The sequence below is a fragment of the Dermacentor andersoni genome, chromosome 1, assembly GCF_023375885.2.
Source record: "Dermacentor andersoni chromosome 1, qqDerAnde1_hic_scaffold, whole genome shotgun sequence".
In the NCBI taxonomy this organism is placed as follows: Eukaryota; Metazoa; Arthropoda; class Arachnida; order Ixodida; family Ixodidae; genus Dermacentor; species Dermacentor andersoni.
This window is the reverse complement of record NC_092814.1, coordinates 305,628,352-305,645,455: the sequence shown is the minus strand read 5'-3', so window position 1 is coordinate 305,645,455 and position 17,104 is coordinate 305,628,352. Positions and strand designations below refer to the sequence as shown.

Below are 17,104 nucleotides of genomic sequence, written 5' to 3'. Positions count from 1 at the left end.
TCACTGAACTTTATGAAATCATGCACGTCACCCTATTATAGAATTATCTACATGAAAAGTTCAAGTGCATTAGCGTAAAACAGCTGTGCGTTTCTCCCGAAGGCGTGATTTTTGGGTTTTCTAACGTACTCGCTTTTAAGTGCAGGTATATTTTATTACGTAGTGTATTTAAAGCAGCTCATAAGCTTTAAAACACGTCTGCTTTACCAACATCGACGCTATTCTTTGCATCAGAATAAATAAAGAGAGAAAGACAAAAGGGGAGGAAAGACAGGGAGGTTAGCCAGTGTAAGTATTGGCTGGCTACACTGTGCTGTGGAAAGGGTTAAAGGGAGTAAAAGGCGAGCGAAGAAAAAAAAGTGAGAAGAGTTCACACAATAACGCGATGCTACATACTACAACTTTCAAAGACGGTCGCGCAATTCACTAGCCCTGAAGGACTTGAGCAGAGCCCTTAAGGCCTTGAGTGCCGAACCCCATCTGGAGCAGTGCCCTAGAACTTTTTCTTCTGTGACGGGGTGATCGCCCACTTTTTCGAGCGTGGTCGCAAGAACTTTTCTTGGTACATTGCAACGGTGACAGTCACAGAGGAGGTGCTTGATCGTCTCCTCGCAGCTGCAGGTGTCGCAAGCAGGACTTTCGGCCCTTCCATTGCGGAAGGAATAGGCGTTCATGAATGCCACGTCAAGTCACATACGGCACGCAGGTGTTGCTTTCGCTCGTGGTGGAAGACAGAGTTGCAGACGTGCATCCAATCAGTGGAGACGTGCGTTCGTGAATTCATTGGTGTTCCACAGAGCCTGCATAAGCTCGCGTGCGAGCTGACGCAGACGCAGTGTGGGTTAAAGTTCCATGTCATATTCAGCTTAATTGTTGCCCCAGAACCCCCATTTCTAAGTCACACAGAAAATCAAGTATTGCCGGCGTCTACTGTATATCTAAGCATATTATCGCGTCCAGCTGGACTTGTAGACCCCTTCCTGACGTCGACCAAGGGAATCAAGTGGGTTGCGATCGCTGCGGATTATACTACGCGATATGGGATAATTCGAGCGCTTCCGACCAGCTGCTACGGACTAAATACTCATCGCAGCACTATGTTCTACCTTTTTATGTGCGTGCGAAAAAAAAAAGTTATGTTCGAGGCGCCACTGATTTCGGAACTTTCGCCATATGATTTACCGAAAAAAAAAACAAATTTATGGTTATTTTATTTGTAGTTGAAGCTTTATTTCAAGAATCAACGAAGCGGCTAGCGGCACAAATAAAGTGGGTGAATTTCATTTGCGCAAAGCAACAACCTGCTGAGCAGACATTTGAGAGTTTTCGAGAACTGACAGCGACATTGAGAGATTGGAAGAATCGCAAATAAGTTTTATTGAGCATACAGACATTACAGAGCGTAAGAGAGACTTGTAACGGAAGTTCTTCGCTCGCTTCTTTCTTGAAGATGGCACGAAGGCAAGCGAGGTGGCCTGCGCGGAAGGATAAAACACATTGCTTTTTACGTAGCACTCGGCCATTTTCGTGTTCACGTTCAAGTATGAGCCCGCTTTGAAATCCCCCTTTCCATTCTTTTTTCTTTCAGGTTAAAATGTTTTTTATACAGAAAGACGAGCCAAAGCTTGGGGAATGATGTTGCTTCTTTAGACCTTCGACATGCAAGTACGTCTACATTTGGTATATGCCATATTATGCGTATACAACTAGATCCTGCAGATATCATGCGAGATACTTTTAGACAAGCACATTGTACAAGAAACGCACCGCCATGAAACCTTCGGCTATAGAAATAAATGGCTCAGACGAGGTAATGGAAAGTGATTCTCTTTGTATCTTACCCGAATGCCTCTACAACAATGCATTAGCAGTAGTAATGGGTAAATTCACTAGGTTATCACTGTGCAGCATGATTAACAATAATCGAGTTAACGGAGTCACTAATCCTTCAAGGTAATGCACATATAACACCCAATTTGTTGGAAGTGTTCATCCCAATGATTGGTATGTGAAAAAGCTCTTGCACCGAATTTAGGTGCACGGCACGAAGCCCACCTTGTCAATAAATAAAACGGAACCCTATCTACTGTGGTGCCTTTCATCGCCAAGTTGTTGCGTGTTCATTTATTTATTTATTTATTTATTTATTTATTTATTTATTTATTTATATGAAGAAAGGCCAAATGTGGCGCGTTCGATAAAGTTTTTTTTTATTTAACTAGTCTCTCACAGGCCATATGTCTGCATGGCTGTCTCCGCTTTTCATTTCATTAGCCCTTCATAATTGGCGTGTCCGAAGTAGTTCCTCAGCTACCGCAAGGATCGAGCACTCAGCGGGGCGGATGGTTCTGTTCATCTGAATAGAATCAGGGGAACAGAAGCCTCGCAAACTACGGCCCCAAATCTAGATATCAAATCCAAGTTCTGATGGGTGTTGGAAGGCTGATATATCTTCCAACACTTTAAACACCGGGCCGTTTGTTCTGTGTGCCAGCGACTGTAAACGTGGCATGTTTCGTTGCATGTCCTTCCTAGTACGTCTGCATTCAGTCGCGAAGACGTTTAAGGCGAAAAGCACCGTGACCCACTGCTTCATCCTATATGAATGAATATATTAGTATCGCAGTAGTGATTGCTTCACGTCGACCTTACTCTTTTTTTATCTTGGTGTTCAGTTCCACCTGCAGCTGCAGTCCTCGCCGACGCAAAGTCCCCTCACTCCTTCCTTTCCCTTGTGGTCCCTAAGGCACAAGGCCTCACAGGTGGAAGCTATGCAGTCTGCGAGGAGAAAGCATTATGAATGCACAGCAAAATATATCCAAACTCGGATATCCTCCTGAGAGATCTTCTACATTCAGTCAGTGTTTACTTTCTAGTAGTTTTGTCACCAGAGTTAGCGGCTTTTTTGTCTGTGTAGCGACACATTTTTTTCTTTGTAGTGACGGACGACTTTATTTAGGAAGCAGCTTTTAGGCACCCGTTCCGGCGGCGAGTGTCGGCGTCGGTATCGGCGTATTCGAGCGAACGAGCACAACAGCGAAGGATGACCGAGCGAACGCGGAGCGCAGATGAAAAAAAGGCACGAGCCGCGAACGGCGGATACCAATGAGAGCGGCACCTTCACTGACGTGCGCGCGGGAAACTGGTTTCACGCGGACCCGTCCGACCACTCGATGCGTACTCGTATCTGGTCTCAGCCGGACCACTCGTTTCGTATTATCGTCGGCTCGCCTCAGCTCTCGCTCGCGCTTGTTTGGTTTGCTTGGTTTGCTCTCGTTCGCGCTCGTTTCGATTGTCATGGCTTGCGATTGTTTTGGAATCTGATTGTATGGGTGACGCGAATTGTGTAGTCAAGTGTTTGTCGAAGAATTTTGTTGTCCTCTCACGAGCGCTGAAAACTACAAAAAATTGCAAGAATAATGTTACGAAACACGAATATAACAACTTACGAAAAACTTAAAAATGACGTAATAGATAGACCATTGTTACGGGGAACAAGAACAAAACACCCCCAGATGCGTTTGGAAACCGCGAAATGGCACGGAAATTCAGTATTTAGCCCTAACACGTCAGCCTCCCATATGGTACATTCATATCTCTGTGTTAATGTAAAGAAAAGTATTTCTTCAGACAAAAAGAAAACGTGAGATTTTAGTTATTTTCTCCATGAACATGATAAGGCTGCATTCAACATTTTACCGCACAGTATAAGCAAAATGTTTTTTTCTCTCTTTATAACATACCAATCCGTAATAAGACCCAACGTAAAAAAAAGCAATGATATTGTCTTCGATTTGCCTAAGGTTCTCAGGATATAGCTCGCTACAAATTTTGAAGCTTAATCAAGCGTCTACTTCTTAGATCCTCTGTTCATTGTAAAGTAACAGAGCATCTAATGTTACGCTCTTAGGGGCGACAGCCCATTAGACACGGATTTAGTATGAAACAAGAGACACCACAAAGAATGCTAACAACGAAGCGCTCGCTTGTTGTCTGCCTGCTTTGCGGTCTCCTTTCACGCCCTACGTGTTCATTACTGAATATCACCAAACATACCACACTGCGCCGTCGTTACCGCTTTAGTTTTGACTCATGTTAACCTATGCCAACTTCTGCGCGCGTATATATGTGCGCGGTGTCTCTCTCCATTTCCTTTTTGTCTTTCTATCTACCCTTCCTCTAGTGTAGGGTAACGAACCGTATTTTTTATTGTGATTGACCACCCTATCTTTTCCCCCTTTTTAGTCTTTATATTTGTACTTCTCCCCACTCTAAACTGCACCATTCCTAAAACGATGTCTTGCCCTAATCGATTATAGGTTAATATTAATATTAACGATTAATATTAACTATTTACCATTTTGCGTTTCCTCATCCGTTCATTTGTTTGCCGATGATTGCGTAATTTTCCGAGAAATAACAGGTCCAAACGATGACGCTCTTCTTCAAGCTGACATTAGCGCAGCCATTGAGTGGTGTAATACATGGCTTATGGATCTAAACATTAAAAAATGCAAATTCATGCGAGTGTCTAGAAAGATTACTAGTTTACCCATTTATCACTTAAATAATGCACTACTCGACAGCGTATCTTCATATAAGTACCTTGGAGTTCACATCACTAGCAATCTAACATGGGATACTCACATCTCTCATGTTGTCTGCAACGCTAATCGCGTGCTCGGATATTTTCGTCGTAACTTTGCAAAATCGCCTTCGTCTCTCAAACTAATACTATATAAAACACTCCTTCGCCCTAAGTTAGAATATGCCGCTTCGGTCTGGGATCCGCATTATAATAATTTCGTACATTCACTTGAAATGGTGCAAAATAATTCGGTCTGTTTTATACTCTCTAATTACAATCGAATCGCGAGCATCACGGCAATCAAAGCTAACCTTAAACTACCTAAGCTTGCTTCTCGACGTGCGATGATGCTTCGCTTAAGCTTTTTTTCACAAACTGTATCATGATCCTTACCAGCGCGATTTACTAATACTTCCCCCCCCCCCCCTTTACGTTTCGCACCGTCTGGATCATGCTCATAAAGTTGGCATTCCGTGGTGTAAAACAGAATCATTCCTACAGTCCCACATACCACGCACATCAAATGATTGGAATTGCCTTCCCAAATTGGTAGTAACAATTTCAGGTCATGAAAAATTTGTGACTTCATTAACCAATACTCTGTAACATCTTGTTGTATTCTGCCTCTTTATAGCTATTATTGTATAATTAGAAACACTGGACTGCTTTTTTGTATATATAGTATTTTTGTAACATGTATTCTGCCTCTTCATAACTATTATTGCATAATTAGAAACATTGTGCTGCTTCTTCTTGTAGTTAAAATTTTGTAGTTTTTCTGTATTTTGACCACTTCCCTCTGTAATGTCTGCTGACCCTGATGGTATTATAAATAAATAAATAAATAAATAAATAAATAAATAAATCCTATTATCGCGTGCACTGACAAATTCAGCTGTCGAAATGGATTAACGCGTTGTATGCCATAAATGATAAGTCAGCGTTTTCGCAACGCTATGTTATTGCTAGTCTACAGATAACAGGAAATCATATCGGTTCATTAGCAAAACAGGTCCGAATAAACCACTGAGACCTCAACCTGTGTGAAAAGAAAACGGAAAGATTTATGCCGAACAAAGAACGTAAAAATCGTCTTGTAGAACCACATTTTTGCCAGCTGCTGAAGACTTGTGTGGAAAAAAGGTGGAAAGAAAATTAGAACGAAAGGAAATAAATTTAAGGAGACGATGACTGCGCCCCCGAGAGCCTGTTAATGTGCAGACTGAAAGTTGTACTTAGTTGCAGATCCATAACGCTGTTACGTACGAAATTCCGCACGACTCTTTTTGTCTAGCTAGCAGAGTGTTTTGTTATTTCGTTTTGTTTTTCGCCGATGGCTGTAGGTCATATTCAAGCACGAGTCGCGGACTTCAGTTTTAGTAATGCGTCAAATCCAGCAGCTTTCTTCTATTTGACTTCTCAGCACTCTTCACATCGGCCTTCTTCTATTCACAAGGTCTATGCTCACACCGAGCGATATCGTCTCCCTCAAAAACTAATTTATGGGGTTTTACGTGCCAAAACTACTTTCTGGTTATGAAGCACGCCGTAGTGGAGGACTCCGGAAATTTAGACCACCTGGGGTTCTTTAACGTGCACCTAAATCTAAGCAACCGGGTGTTTTCGCATTTCGCGCCCATCGATATGCGGCCGCCGTAGCCGGGATTCGATCCCGCGACCTTGTGCTCAGCAGCCTAACAACATAGCCACTGAGCAACCACGGCGGATTCGTCTCCCTCAGACAACGCACATGATTTAGCGTTACTGGATTCGGGAAATGGCCGACGTTCCCAATTGTGTCATAATATCTACATCGAAGTTCGTTGCCTTCGTCACAGGGGCACATAAATTATCGCAATATCCGCAGGAACCTCATGTGCAAAACCGAAGAAGCTTGTCCAATAATCTTCTCTTTAAAAACGTTTCCTCATGAAGACACCTAAAACCCAACCGATCAGTCCCGTCTAACGCCTTGGCGTTATTTACTGAACATAAGCTCTTTCCCGTCCTTTTCTTCACTTGCGTTGGTCACGCGTTACTGCTTTTTGTCTGCTTCCGACGTCTTAAGGTAAACTGGTTACAGTGAATAATTATCGCGCTTTATGCAGAAAAGTGACTGCCGTGGCCAATGGCTAGACTCTTGACGGCTAGCCTTCAGTATAGAATGGAAATAGCAAAGGACGACGTATAGGATCTGAAGGCACAGTGGTGATGAATACAGTTGACGCGTCTATGCCGCCGGTCATGCTAAATCATATGCGCTGTCTGAGGTAGACGATATCGCTCGATGTGCGCATAGACCTTGTGACTAGAAGGCCGGTGTGAAGAGAAGTCAAACCGAAGAAAGCTGCTGCATTTGACGCATCACTGAACCTGAAATCTGCGACTCGTACTCCAATACGACATTTTCATGTCATAAGCTAGACACCGTTGCGGCGGTCACACGGAATGTATATATGTGGGTTGTTTTGTAGCGCACAAGGAAAAGCTGGGCTTGCAGAAGGAAAGAAGAATGAAGGGCCTGAATTCACCCTGGTGGCCCATGTCTACTATGCCCAGCGACTGCTCGTTCCTATGTTTTACAAAGGCAGCACTTAGACAATGTTTAGCTCGAGCCATTCAACTATGTTCCATGTGTCAAACACGCTTAAGAAAGTAAAGTGAACTCATGGTTAACGAATCAGACGGAAAGCTCTTTGTTCATTTTTGAGGCAACTATAACATAACTTTATTATTTATATTTAGTGTATTAATATTGTTTCAATACGACTTATGATGACGGCCTTAAATATTAAATAATATTTGAACAGTACTACTAACGCTTTAGTTGCATTACCAATTACGTAAGTGAAGGCGCACAGTTAGAACATTTACGTTCAAACGAAAAAAAAAGAAGCTCACAAAGATTAAAATATAGAGTCACTGGTGAGAGCAAAGTTTTCCGACATATGACTGGATTGAAACGCACGCACGCTAGCAGTGTATGTGCAAAGCTTTCCCAAGCTACGTGGCCAACTACAGCGTCAAAACTATAGTGTTTAAGAAGAAAACATCACGTCGACTGTGGCAGCGGCCCCAGCTGCGCTCAATGGCTGCTCAAACACAGAGAGATACTGATCTCGCCATATACCCGTTCGTTCTATATTTCAGACGACGAGCATATAAATCTCCTGATTGAAACACATCCATAACAAATTATGTTGAAAGACATGCACATAAATATATGGTATCAATTTCAAGAACATATAACCTACTCATACTTCTCTTAGACGACCCTAAAAACCCGACTTGAGTGTTTCTGTGCAGAATGCGACATGGTCCAGCACTTACGGTTGTCCCACTTGCAGAAGCACTCGTGTCTGATGCAGTTCGCCTTCAGGTTCAGCTTTCCGCGCTTGGTCCTCAGACAGCTTTGGTAGCATGGCATCTGTCTGCACGCTGGGGACGTGCAAGAACACAGTAAATAGAGGCCCTTTGTACGCTACCAATTTTCCTACAGAAAGAGCATGAAACTTCTTAAGTGGTCAAGCTTGTGTTTAAATTGTCCTATGTCCCGCTGAACTCAAGATGCTGGTGAAAAATAAAAAAGTGGCATTCCAGCTGGTCTCTGGGCACCTCGGTATTATGGGCAACGAAGAAGACAGCACACTCAGTGGCAAGAGTTAATGCGGAAGCTCGCCTGAGTTGATTGTCAGTAATGGGTGCTGCGGCAGAATTGGGGAATGGGAAGAATTGGGGATAAAAGTTAATGGAGAATACCTTAGTAACTTGCGATTCGCTGATGATATTGCCTTGCTTAGTAACTCAGGGGACCAACTGCAATGCATGCTCACTGACCTGGAGAGGCAAAGCCGAAGGGTGGGTCTAAAAATTAATCTGCAGAAAACTAAAGTAATGTTTAACAGTCTCGGAAGAGAACAGCAGTTTACAATAGGTAGTGAGGCACTGGAAGTGGTAAGGGAATACATCTACTTAGGACAGGTAGTGACTGCGGATCCGGATCATGAGACTGAAATAATCAGAAGAATAAGAATGGGCTGGGGTGCGTTTGGCAGGCATTCTCAGATCATGAACAGCAGGTTGCCACTATCCCTCAAGAGGAAAGTGTATAACAGCTGTGTCTTACCAGTACTCACGTACGGGGCAGAAACCTGGAGGCTTACGAAAAGGGTTCTACTTAAATTGAGGACGACGCAACGAGCTATGGAAAGAAGAATGATAGGTGTAACGTTAAGGGATAAGAAAAGAGCAGATTGGGTGAGGGAACAAACGCGAGTTAATGATATCTTAGTTGAAATCAAGAAAAATAAATGGGCATGGGCAGGACACGTAATGAGGAGGGAAGATAACCGATGGTCATTACGAGTTACGTAATGGATTCCAAGGGAAGGAAAACGTAGCAGAGGGCGGCAGAAAGTTAGGTGGGCGGATGAAATTAAGAAGTTTGCAGGGACAACATGGCCACAATTAGTACATGACCGGGGTAGTTGGAGAAGTATGGGAGAGGCCTTTGCCCTGCAGTGGGCATAACCAGGCTGCTGCTGATGATGATGATGAATGGGTGCTCAAAGAGCAATTGCATGCGGCCCATTACTTCAGGAAAAGTGACAAGCAACCTTTCTTTCATGGAATGCATTGTCATCGTAAGTACCTCTTGCATCACCTGCTTCCATGTGGCACCGATGCATTTAGGCATGCATCAGTTTGACGTGCTGCACCATACGTCCATCATCCTCAGTTTGATCTTTTCGTTGCGACGATGCGGACACCCAGCATCTGTCTTGCAGAGCCCTGAACACTCCACAAACATGCGTCTAGACTGAGAATAATAGCGTCATTGTTTCGCCTGCTATTTTATCACTCGCCTAGCTCACGACCATCGAAGAGAACACAACGGTGAGGGTGCAACATCTTGGAACATTTCTTCCGAGACACCGGCATACTTTAATTGTATTAGATGCTGCACTGAAGTGTGTCAAACATTTTCTTTATATAATTCATGAAAGTGTACTGTGACAAACTCGCAGGATTCGGTAACGTTTCCATCAGAACAGCCTGCTTTTTACCTTTTGCGCTTGTATGAATGCATTGTCGTTAGGGTCTGTAAATACGAACATCTCGTACCTAATCGGGAGCTCTGGGGCCTTTTAAGCTGTTTTAATGATGCACGGCATGCCGAATTCCAAACCTGCGATGCAAGCCACATGGCTAAATAAAAACGAAGTCTCAATTTTGACAATCCAGGTGCAGCAGGCCACAAAGTTCGCCGGACACGGGTTCCATGACAGGGGCGAATTTCGGCTCTGTTGGGGCATGGGGATTTTAATTTAATGAATTGATGTGTAAATCAGAAAAGCCACTGTCCATCAAAACTTTAAATGCGAGGTTTTTGCCTAGGCTTTGGAGGGATTCAAGCCCGCGCCTGTCGTCTGTAGCAGCGAAAGGGCATCTAAACTCGCATTGTCACTGGATGCGACGCCACGTCACGAGCGTGCCTCGACGAAGACGAGCGATGGCGGGCCTGCGCACTCTGCTCTATGACGTCATGTTACTTGGGCCGAAATTTCCACTGTCAAGCCCAGTGTGAGGAAAGCGGGGCCGTCAAAATCACCGCGGCTTACTCGGGAGCATCCCCATTAGGTTCTATGGCAGTCGGGCAAGGTAGCATGACATCATGGATCGAAGTGCACAGGCCTTGTGCTATCTAGGAGGTGTTGGAAGAGCAGGCTCGGGAACGCCTCGGTAGGGAACACCTGCTGCAGCGTTGCGCACCACATGTTGCGTCGATGGCATGGGGTGTTGGCACTGCAGGCTGCTGCTGCTTGCTGGCTCGGGCAGCACGTAATGCTATGGCACATTACTCGCAGCAGAAAACTCGAAGAAATGCTCAGCGCCGTTGAATAGGACGGTAATGCTTTCGCACTCATAACTCATAAGAAGTGCCTAGGTGTTCTCGGATTTTTTGCTGAAAGATTTATTTCGAAGTCTTTTATTGTTCTACGTGCACTGGAAAGCCTCTTATTTCAACGAAAGTGTTCAGAAAGCAGCAGTGAGATACCACGCAGATCCCTTGAACCCCAAAACGATGTGAAATCTCCAAAAAAGATCCTTGTCTTGAACACCACCATTTGCATATGTCAATGAAGCGACCCTCGACCCAGTGGCGAGTGAGTCAGTACGGTGCATTTACTAGATATTCTGTGATTGTCAATGTAGTTCAGAAATTATTGTCCGTTACCCTGCAAGTGTTGCTACTGAAACGCCACCCTGAAGATTGACAGTTTTGCGAGTCCAATATGGGCCATCGTGGTGAACTTTGTATGTCCTTGAGAAACATCACTTGCGGAATAACACTTAAGGTCAAGCACGCTCGACTAAGTGCGCTTCATGCGTGTTCTTGGCACGGCAAAAAGGTCATACGAAGACAGACATTTGAACTGACTAATAATGGGCAAAAAAGCTTGCTTCAACACGCTAGCTCCGAGATTGAGGCTCCCCTGTTTTTATCCAGTGTTAGTTAATTCTGCGTGGTATTTTTATCTTTTCTTGCGCATCGCACGTAAACTATGGAAATGACAGTGGTGTACAGTGACGAGAACGTGACAGTCGTGTCTGCAAAACTCGTCAGCCGGGTTTCGCGAAGGATTTACCTCCATCTCATCTTCCTTTCTCCCAAAAAAGACTTTGGTCACAAGCCTCGTTGCCGTACCTCAGATGTCGTATCTCCTGAATAATCCGCGCACCACTTTTACCAAGCACGGGGCACGACAAATACATTCAAGCGGCGTCCGGTTTCTTCCTCACTTTACTCGCAACTCAGCAGAGCAAGCTGACAGTCATTCAGCGAGCCATCGCACAACACGAATGGAGGCGAACGCCGAAGGGGCTGGTGTCACGCCGTAATAAAAAAGTAGGCATATAAAAACTCGCGAGTGGAGCAGACGGCATGTTGAGAGCAATAAAATTAGAGCGAGGGAATTCGCCCACTCGCGCGAGCAAAAGGTAAATGCTGATTGATTTATGAGGTTTGACGTCCCGAATAAGCACTGGGCCTTGAAGAGAGACGCCGTAAAGGAAGGCGCCGGATTAATTTGGTCACCTGGTTGCTGTTTAAAGTGTACTCGAAGCATGAGTACGACCTTGTGCTCAGAAGCAGGACACCAAAGTCATGGCGCCTCCGCTGTTGGTCAAAGCTAGAAGCATTCACCAGCCTTTTGCCGTCATCTCACTTTTCGTACCTTTGGCCGCTTAACTGCTTGTATTTGTAACTTGGAATATAACTATAAATGTGAATGAAACCCGTATTTTAACGGATCGCCTTGTGCGTCATTCGGAATGCGAAAAGTAGCCACCTCAATAACATAGCTGACGCTGATGCCTTAAACCTTATACAGTATTATGCGCCTTGAATAGGACGGTTTTGTTGTCTCTGCTGAAATTCGGCGGCATTTGACAAGAGACGCATTCATTGTGCAAATAAATCACTGTCATACAAGGTCGGTCGTATCCCTGAAGCGTTTTATGTTCCGTAGCATAGAGGGGTATAGAAATTGCGATTAGTTACTTAACAGGTGCAGTGAGTCTCAGAAATCTACCCTCTCTAGCGTGCTCACTAATAGGAAGGAAGCCACGTCAGAAACAGAAAAGCCGGTGACTTTGCCACGAAGCATGAGCACTTTTTTCTTACGTTCACGATACTCGCAGTTGCAGCCGTCACCGTCGCAACGCCCGGTCACGTCGAGCTTGGTGGCGCCGTAGTGCTCCTCGCAGATCTGTTGGCATCGCTCCAGGCTGCAATCTGCATACGCACATGACCAAATCGAAAGCTGCGCGTTGTGCGCGACGAACCGAAACTGCCATAACACGATTGCATTCTACTTCATTTAAAGCTATATGCCACAGGCATCGTGTGCAATAGAGCATTTGTTAGGGCAATGATTGGACACCATGAGAGCAGGGCTTGTACAGTAGCGGTTAGTTTAGTGGCACCTGCCGCTAAGTATCGTTCTCATTAATGCTTGTTTACTTCTGATAAGTATGCGTTCTGGCTCCACGTACAACTGTCTGGGCCGTGCGTGTCTATAGCAGGCATACTTTCTTTGGGCAGAAGGGCAAGGCAGACAGTAACATAACTCCCGCATAGCGTGCGTTTTCAAGTTGTGTTCCTATCTATCTTGCGTGGCGGCCCAAATAATGTTCAACCAGCTAGACCTCCAACTCGTGCTAAGCAAAGGAGCCTTTGTTAGCGGTCCTCATTCAAGGATGCGAATTTCTACGCCAATGTCCATTTTTTATGCATACATGACTGTTCGCACAGGACAACCTTGGGGCCCTAGTTTCTAGCGACGTTTAAGACGAAAACTACTATAGCGTTGCGGCGTTCCGATCCTCAGTCCCATCATTTAACGCCTAGTGAACGCTTCCTTGTGTGTACGCCCCTCGCGTATTCTCTCTCTGTGGTTTTATTACTTAACTTTTCTTTTCCCTTAATCTCCCAAAACATCGCATATCAGTGCAGGGTAGCAAGAAAGGCGCAATGCTGTGTCTTCCCTGCGATTACCTCCGTTTAGCACCCTCCCTTTTTTTTTTCCTCAAAAGCACAATTTCATTTTTGCTTTTACTACAGCTTGCTGTAGCTTTGTCACCTACCCAGGCACTCTACGTAGCCCATTTGCTCTATCACGATAGCCGCTTTGAGATAAGCTTAAAAATATTTGCACGTTCTGGCGTCTAAATCAATGGTGATATTGGTGAAGCTTCCAGGAATAGACACTCAAGCTGCTCAGAGCTCAGAGAAAAGTCTCGTGCAGCTACGTACAAATTATTTTTCGCTGGTCCCACTAGTAAATTGGCCGTTTATTCCAAATACTCGGAAAAGAGCATAGCAACTGGCGTTGAGGACAAACATGTTTGCCATGAAAATAAGGAAATTTGGCTTCCTGATGAATTTCAGCAATCGTGAATTTAATGCAACTAACCCTTTCCTTTCTCTTACGAAAGTATGATGGTCCTGAAATGTTCTGCTTACCCGACAATCAAAATACGCTGGGCATATGATAATTCTCCGCTTACCGGACACAGATGTCATGTGCCATGTTCTTGTTATTGGGGGCATTTTGACTTGTTGTTGCTGGTGTTGCTGGTGTTGGCCACCTCCGCTGCAATGGAAGTAAAGAAAAAATACGGATACCTCTCAGCGACCAAGATAAAGAAGGCGTTATAATTTTGCTTTATTTCACCTTAATCGTGTTTAAGCCCTTGTTTAGAAAACTGCAGGCTACAATGAAAATTAAAAAAAAAACTCACTTCCTTTTTTTCGTTCAACACTTGCCGTATACGGTAAAGTGTTTGATGACTTATGCGTGTAGTAGTATGTGCTGACGTGTAACCAGCGTGTTCACGTGCAGACCTTAAAAGCCCGTAAAGCTACTACTGTACTCCAAGGGTAAAGATTCGGCAGATATCTGCATAGGAACAAGTTAAATGAAGAACAAAGAAACTGGATCGAAATTTTATTTTAATTTTACCGACCCGACGTTCCAGTGCCCGAGCAGCTTCTTCTTTAGGGGTGAGATGACGTGAGGCGTAGCAGGGCACTTTATCAGCCTATAAACACATTTTTTAAATAACTTTTTAAACGTATGTGCAGAGAGAATCGGCAAGCCATTTGTCGCTGCACACTTGTCGGTGCACAAAACGGTATCCTAAATGCAGTTATGGGAATATTCTTCCTCGTGGGCCTTAAGCAGAGACCTAGATCTCGTGAAACAAAGAAATATATTTTTATCATCATAGCTAGGGAAGCACGTATACCTTCATTTGTTGGGTCTAACCAATCCATTAGCTTCACCTGATTGCAAGTAGGTTCGGCCCACTATAATTTCAGCTGCAAGGCGAAATATTGTATTAAAAATCATTAAAAGTGCAAGTTACGCAAAAAATCTTAAAGTTGCCGGCAGAAACAAAGAAACCATTTCGCTAATGCTTAAAGAATAGGCTCAGTGCCACATAAAAACATTGTCATCGTAGCATTCAAGGACGTCACTTGGACTGGGTGGAAGTATGAAGTGATGACAACTAAATGTTCTATTTCATTTCGTGCTAAATTTTCGCAATAGCAGGCACCTAACATGGTTCTTGCATGTGCTCATAGTTACATTTTCGTAGTTACAAATCTGTTCGAGGTGCTTCGACGGTGACGAGTGGCAAGTGCTGAATTTACGGTCATGCATAACATCCAGCGGTGCATTGGTATCGCTGGAAATGACGATTATGGTGCTCTTGCACTGCTCATGTATTTAAATTTATGTGCACATTAAAGGGGGAACTCCGGTGGTCAGACTTGATCCGGAGCGTTCCACTATAGCGTGACTCATAATCCCAACGTGCATTTGGCATGTAAAACCCCATAATTTATGTTACTTTTCAAATTTGTTCCAACGTGGCGCCTCGCTATGAAAGCGTAGTTTTGTTGCTGTACTAATCGCTATGAGATATTTTGTCTATTTTCGTTATACTCAAGGGCCTAAACCCTACAATATAAAAATTTTGACATTCTTTGGGGTTTGTCTTGACACCAAAATATACAAATCTTGCGTGAATTTATTTTCTTTATCACTCTCCGCTCACTGTTTTCCTGCCAGGAAGACTATGACCCGCTCACATGCGCATGCTTTTCGCGTCCTCAAAGTGCTAGGCGCATTGAAGGAAATCTTAAATTCTGGGGACACTGGCATTCTTACTTTTCAATTTGTGCTATTTTAACATTAAACATTAGCTATGTGAATGCGGCAAAGCACCCACTGATGGTCACCGCACTTCGTAAAATTTACCGCAAACTGAAATGACCTAAAGGTCCCTACAGCGTCCTAAGAAGTCGGCTACAACAGTATAAATTGTAAGTTACAATATGTTAAATTCAATGAAACCCATTTTGAGCGTTTTCGTCACTTTCCGTAAACGTTTAGCGCCATTCGCCTCTGACGTCTATCGCATTCAAAGCTTCACGCTACGTTTCCACGTTCTACGCAGTGTTTCCTATTGAGTATTGAGAAAAATTCCTGGCTCTTATCTCTGCAATTATGAACCACTTCTCAAGCTAACACAACGCGAACTCGCTTACGGTACACTCAAATTAGAGTTAAGGTGAAACGCTTCGATGCGCCACTTTTCTTAATCTCGCGTAAACTTGAAGTAAGCGCCGCTTGTGCAAACCATGTGCCTTTTTGGAAACATGCCGAAGGCCTCTTACGTCTTTAACATTGATCAGTGCGCAGCTGCCAGCACGAGGAAAACGAACAGAGCACACAAAGCACGAACTGTACACGAATGGCTGACATAACACGCACGGCACACTGCAACGGGGGAACGCTGCCTAATTGACTCCAACACAATCCCACAAGGCCAAAATAGTGCTCACGTACGTACCGGGCCTTCTTGCCTGGAAAGTAGCCGCCGGCCAAGGCGAGCGTAGCGCAGGACAGTGCGAGAAGGACGTGGATCAATCCTGCTCTCGCTGTCGGCTCCATGCTTGCCTGAGAGCGGTGGGCGGTCGCGGAGGGTTTGGGGTGTCACGGTTGCGGTGCCCACCTCTGACTGTGCGAATATATACGGGCAATTTCGTGCACTCTCTCCCAGTGTGTTAGGTCGAGGCTGGCGAGAAGAGATGGTGCCTTTTGTTCGTGCTCGCGGCTGGCGCAGGCACCACGACGAGCGATGAACACGACGGCGAGAGGAAAAGGAGAAGGGGAGGAGAGCCAAAGGTAAGCTAGAAATACGGGCCTCTTTTCGCGGGAGTCTCGAGCCAACTCGCACACCGCGTACCGCAAGGCAAACTATGCGAAGCGCTCGTCCAACTGGCAAAGTAGAAGAGCTAGCGTCAGTGTGATTTCACTCTGTAGCTTTTGCGCTTTTTATTTTAGCCATTCTCTTATTTTACATTACTTGCACGTCTGTTTTTTGTCCATTCGCTTCTACTATACAGCCCACTTCAGGCAAACTTTGTTACTGCTTGTGCGCCCTGTTAAGTGATTTATGCGATCTCCTATGCGGAAATTTGAAGCCTTCATCATATTTCCCTTCATCCAGCCTGCTCGACAACTCTCTCTTCCTCTCTCTCTCTCTCTCTCTCTCTCTCTCTCTCTCTCTCTCTCCATCTCACTACCTGCGAGCACAGCCGTTCGAGTGTACATCTCAGACCTGCTACCGTCATCGTGTTCTCTTGTGCGCAGCATTCGCCGTCAACAAGAGGAAACGCATCGAAGAAAACTCTGCGGGATAGAAAAAAGATGTCCAACTAGACGACACGGGTCTCACTTTATCTGCTTTGTACTACTACTTGGTTTGCTTTGTGTATTGCTTTTTCTCTGTTTTTCTATTTTTTTTATTTTATTTTTTTACTTTAAGCCTGGCGCGTTCAAATACCGCGTAACGAAAGTACTTGCCGGATGGCAGCCACCGTAAATCACTAACGAAATACGACCGCTCTCGCGACTCAATAGGACCATTCGTCGAGCC

General features: G+C 44.6%; 1 protein-coding gene across 1 annotated transcript; it reads right to left on the bottom strand.

The window, feature by feature from the left end:
- Window positions 1-1,353: 1,353 nt before the first annotated feature.
- Window positions 1,354-16,439, bottom strand: LOC126547720 (uncharacterized). Its single transcript, XM_050195681.3, has 6 exons — window positions 16,016-16,439; window positions 13,661-13,746; window positions 12,276-12,386; window positions 7,919-8,026; window positions 2,653-2,778; window positions 1,354-1,475 (listed from the first exon to the last, which is right to left on the bottom strand). The coding sequence occupies exons 1-5, from the start codon at window positions 16,114-16,116 to the stop codon at window positions 2,672-2,674; spliced, it is 513 nt and encodes a 170-aa protein (XP_050051638.1). The 5' UTR covers window positions 16,117-16,439; the 3' UTR covers window positions 1,354-1,475; window positions 2,653-2,671.
- Between the last annotated feature and the right edge of the window lie 665 nt (window positions 16,440-17,104).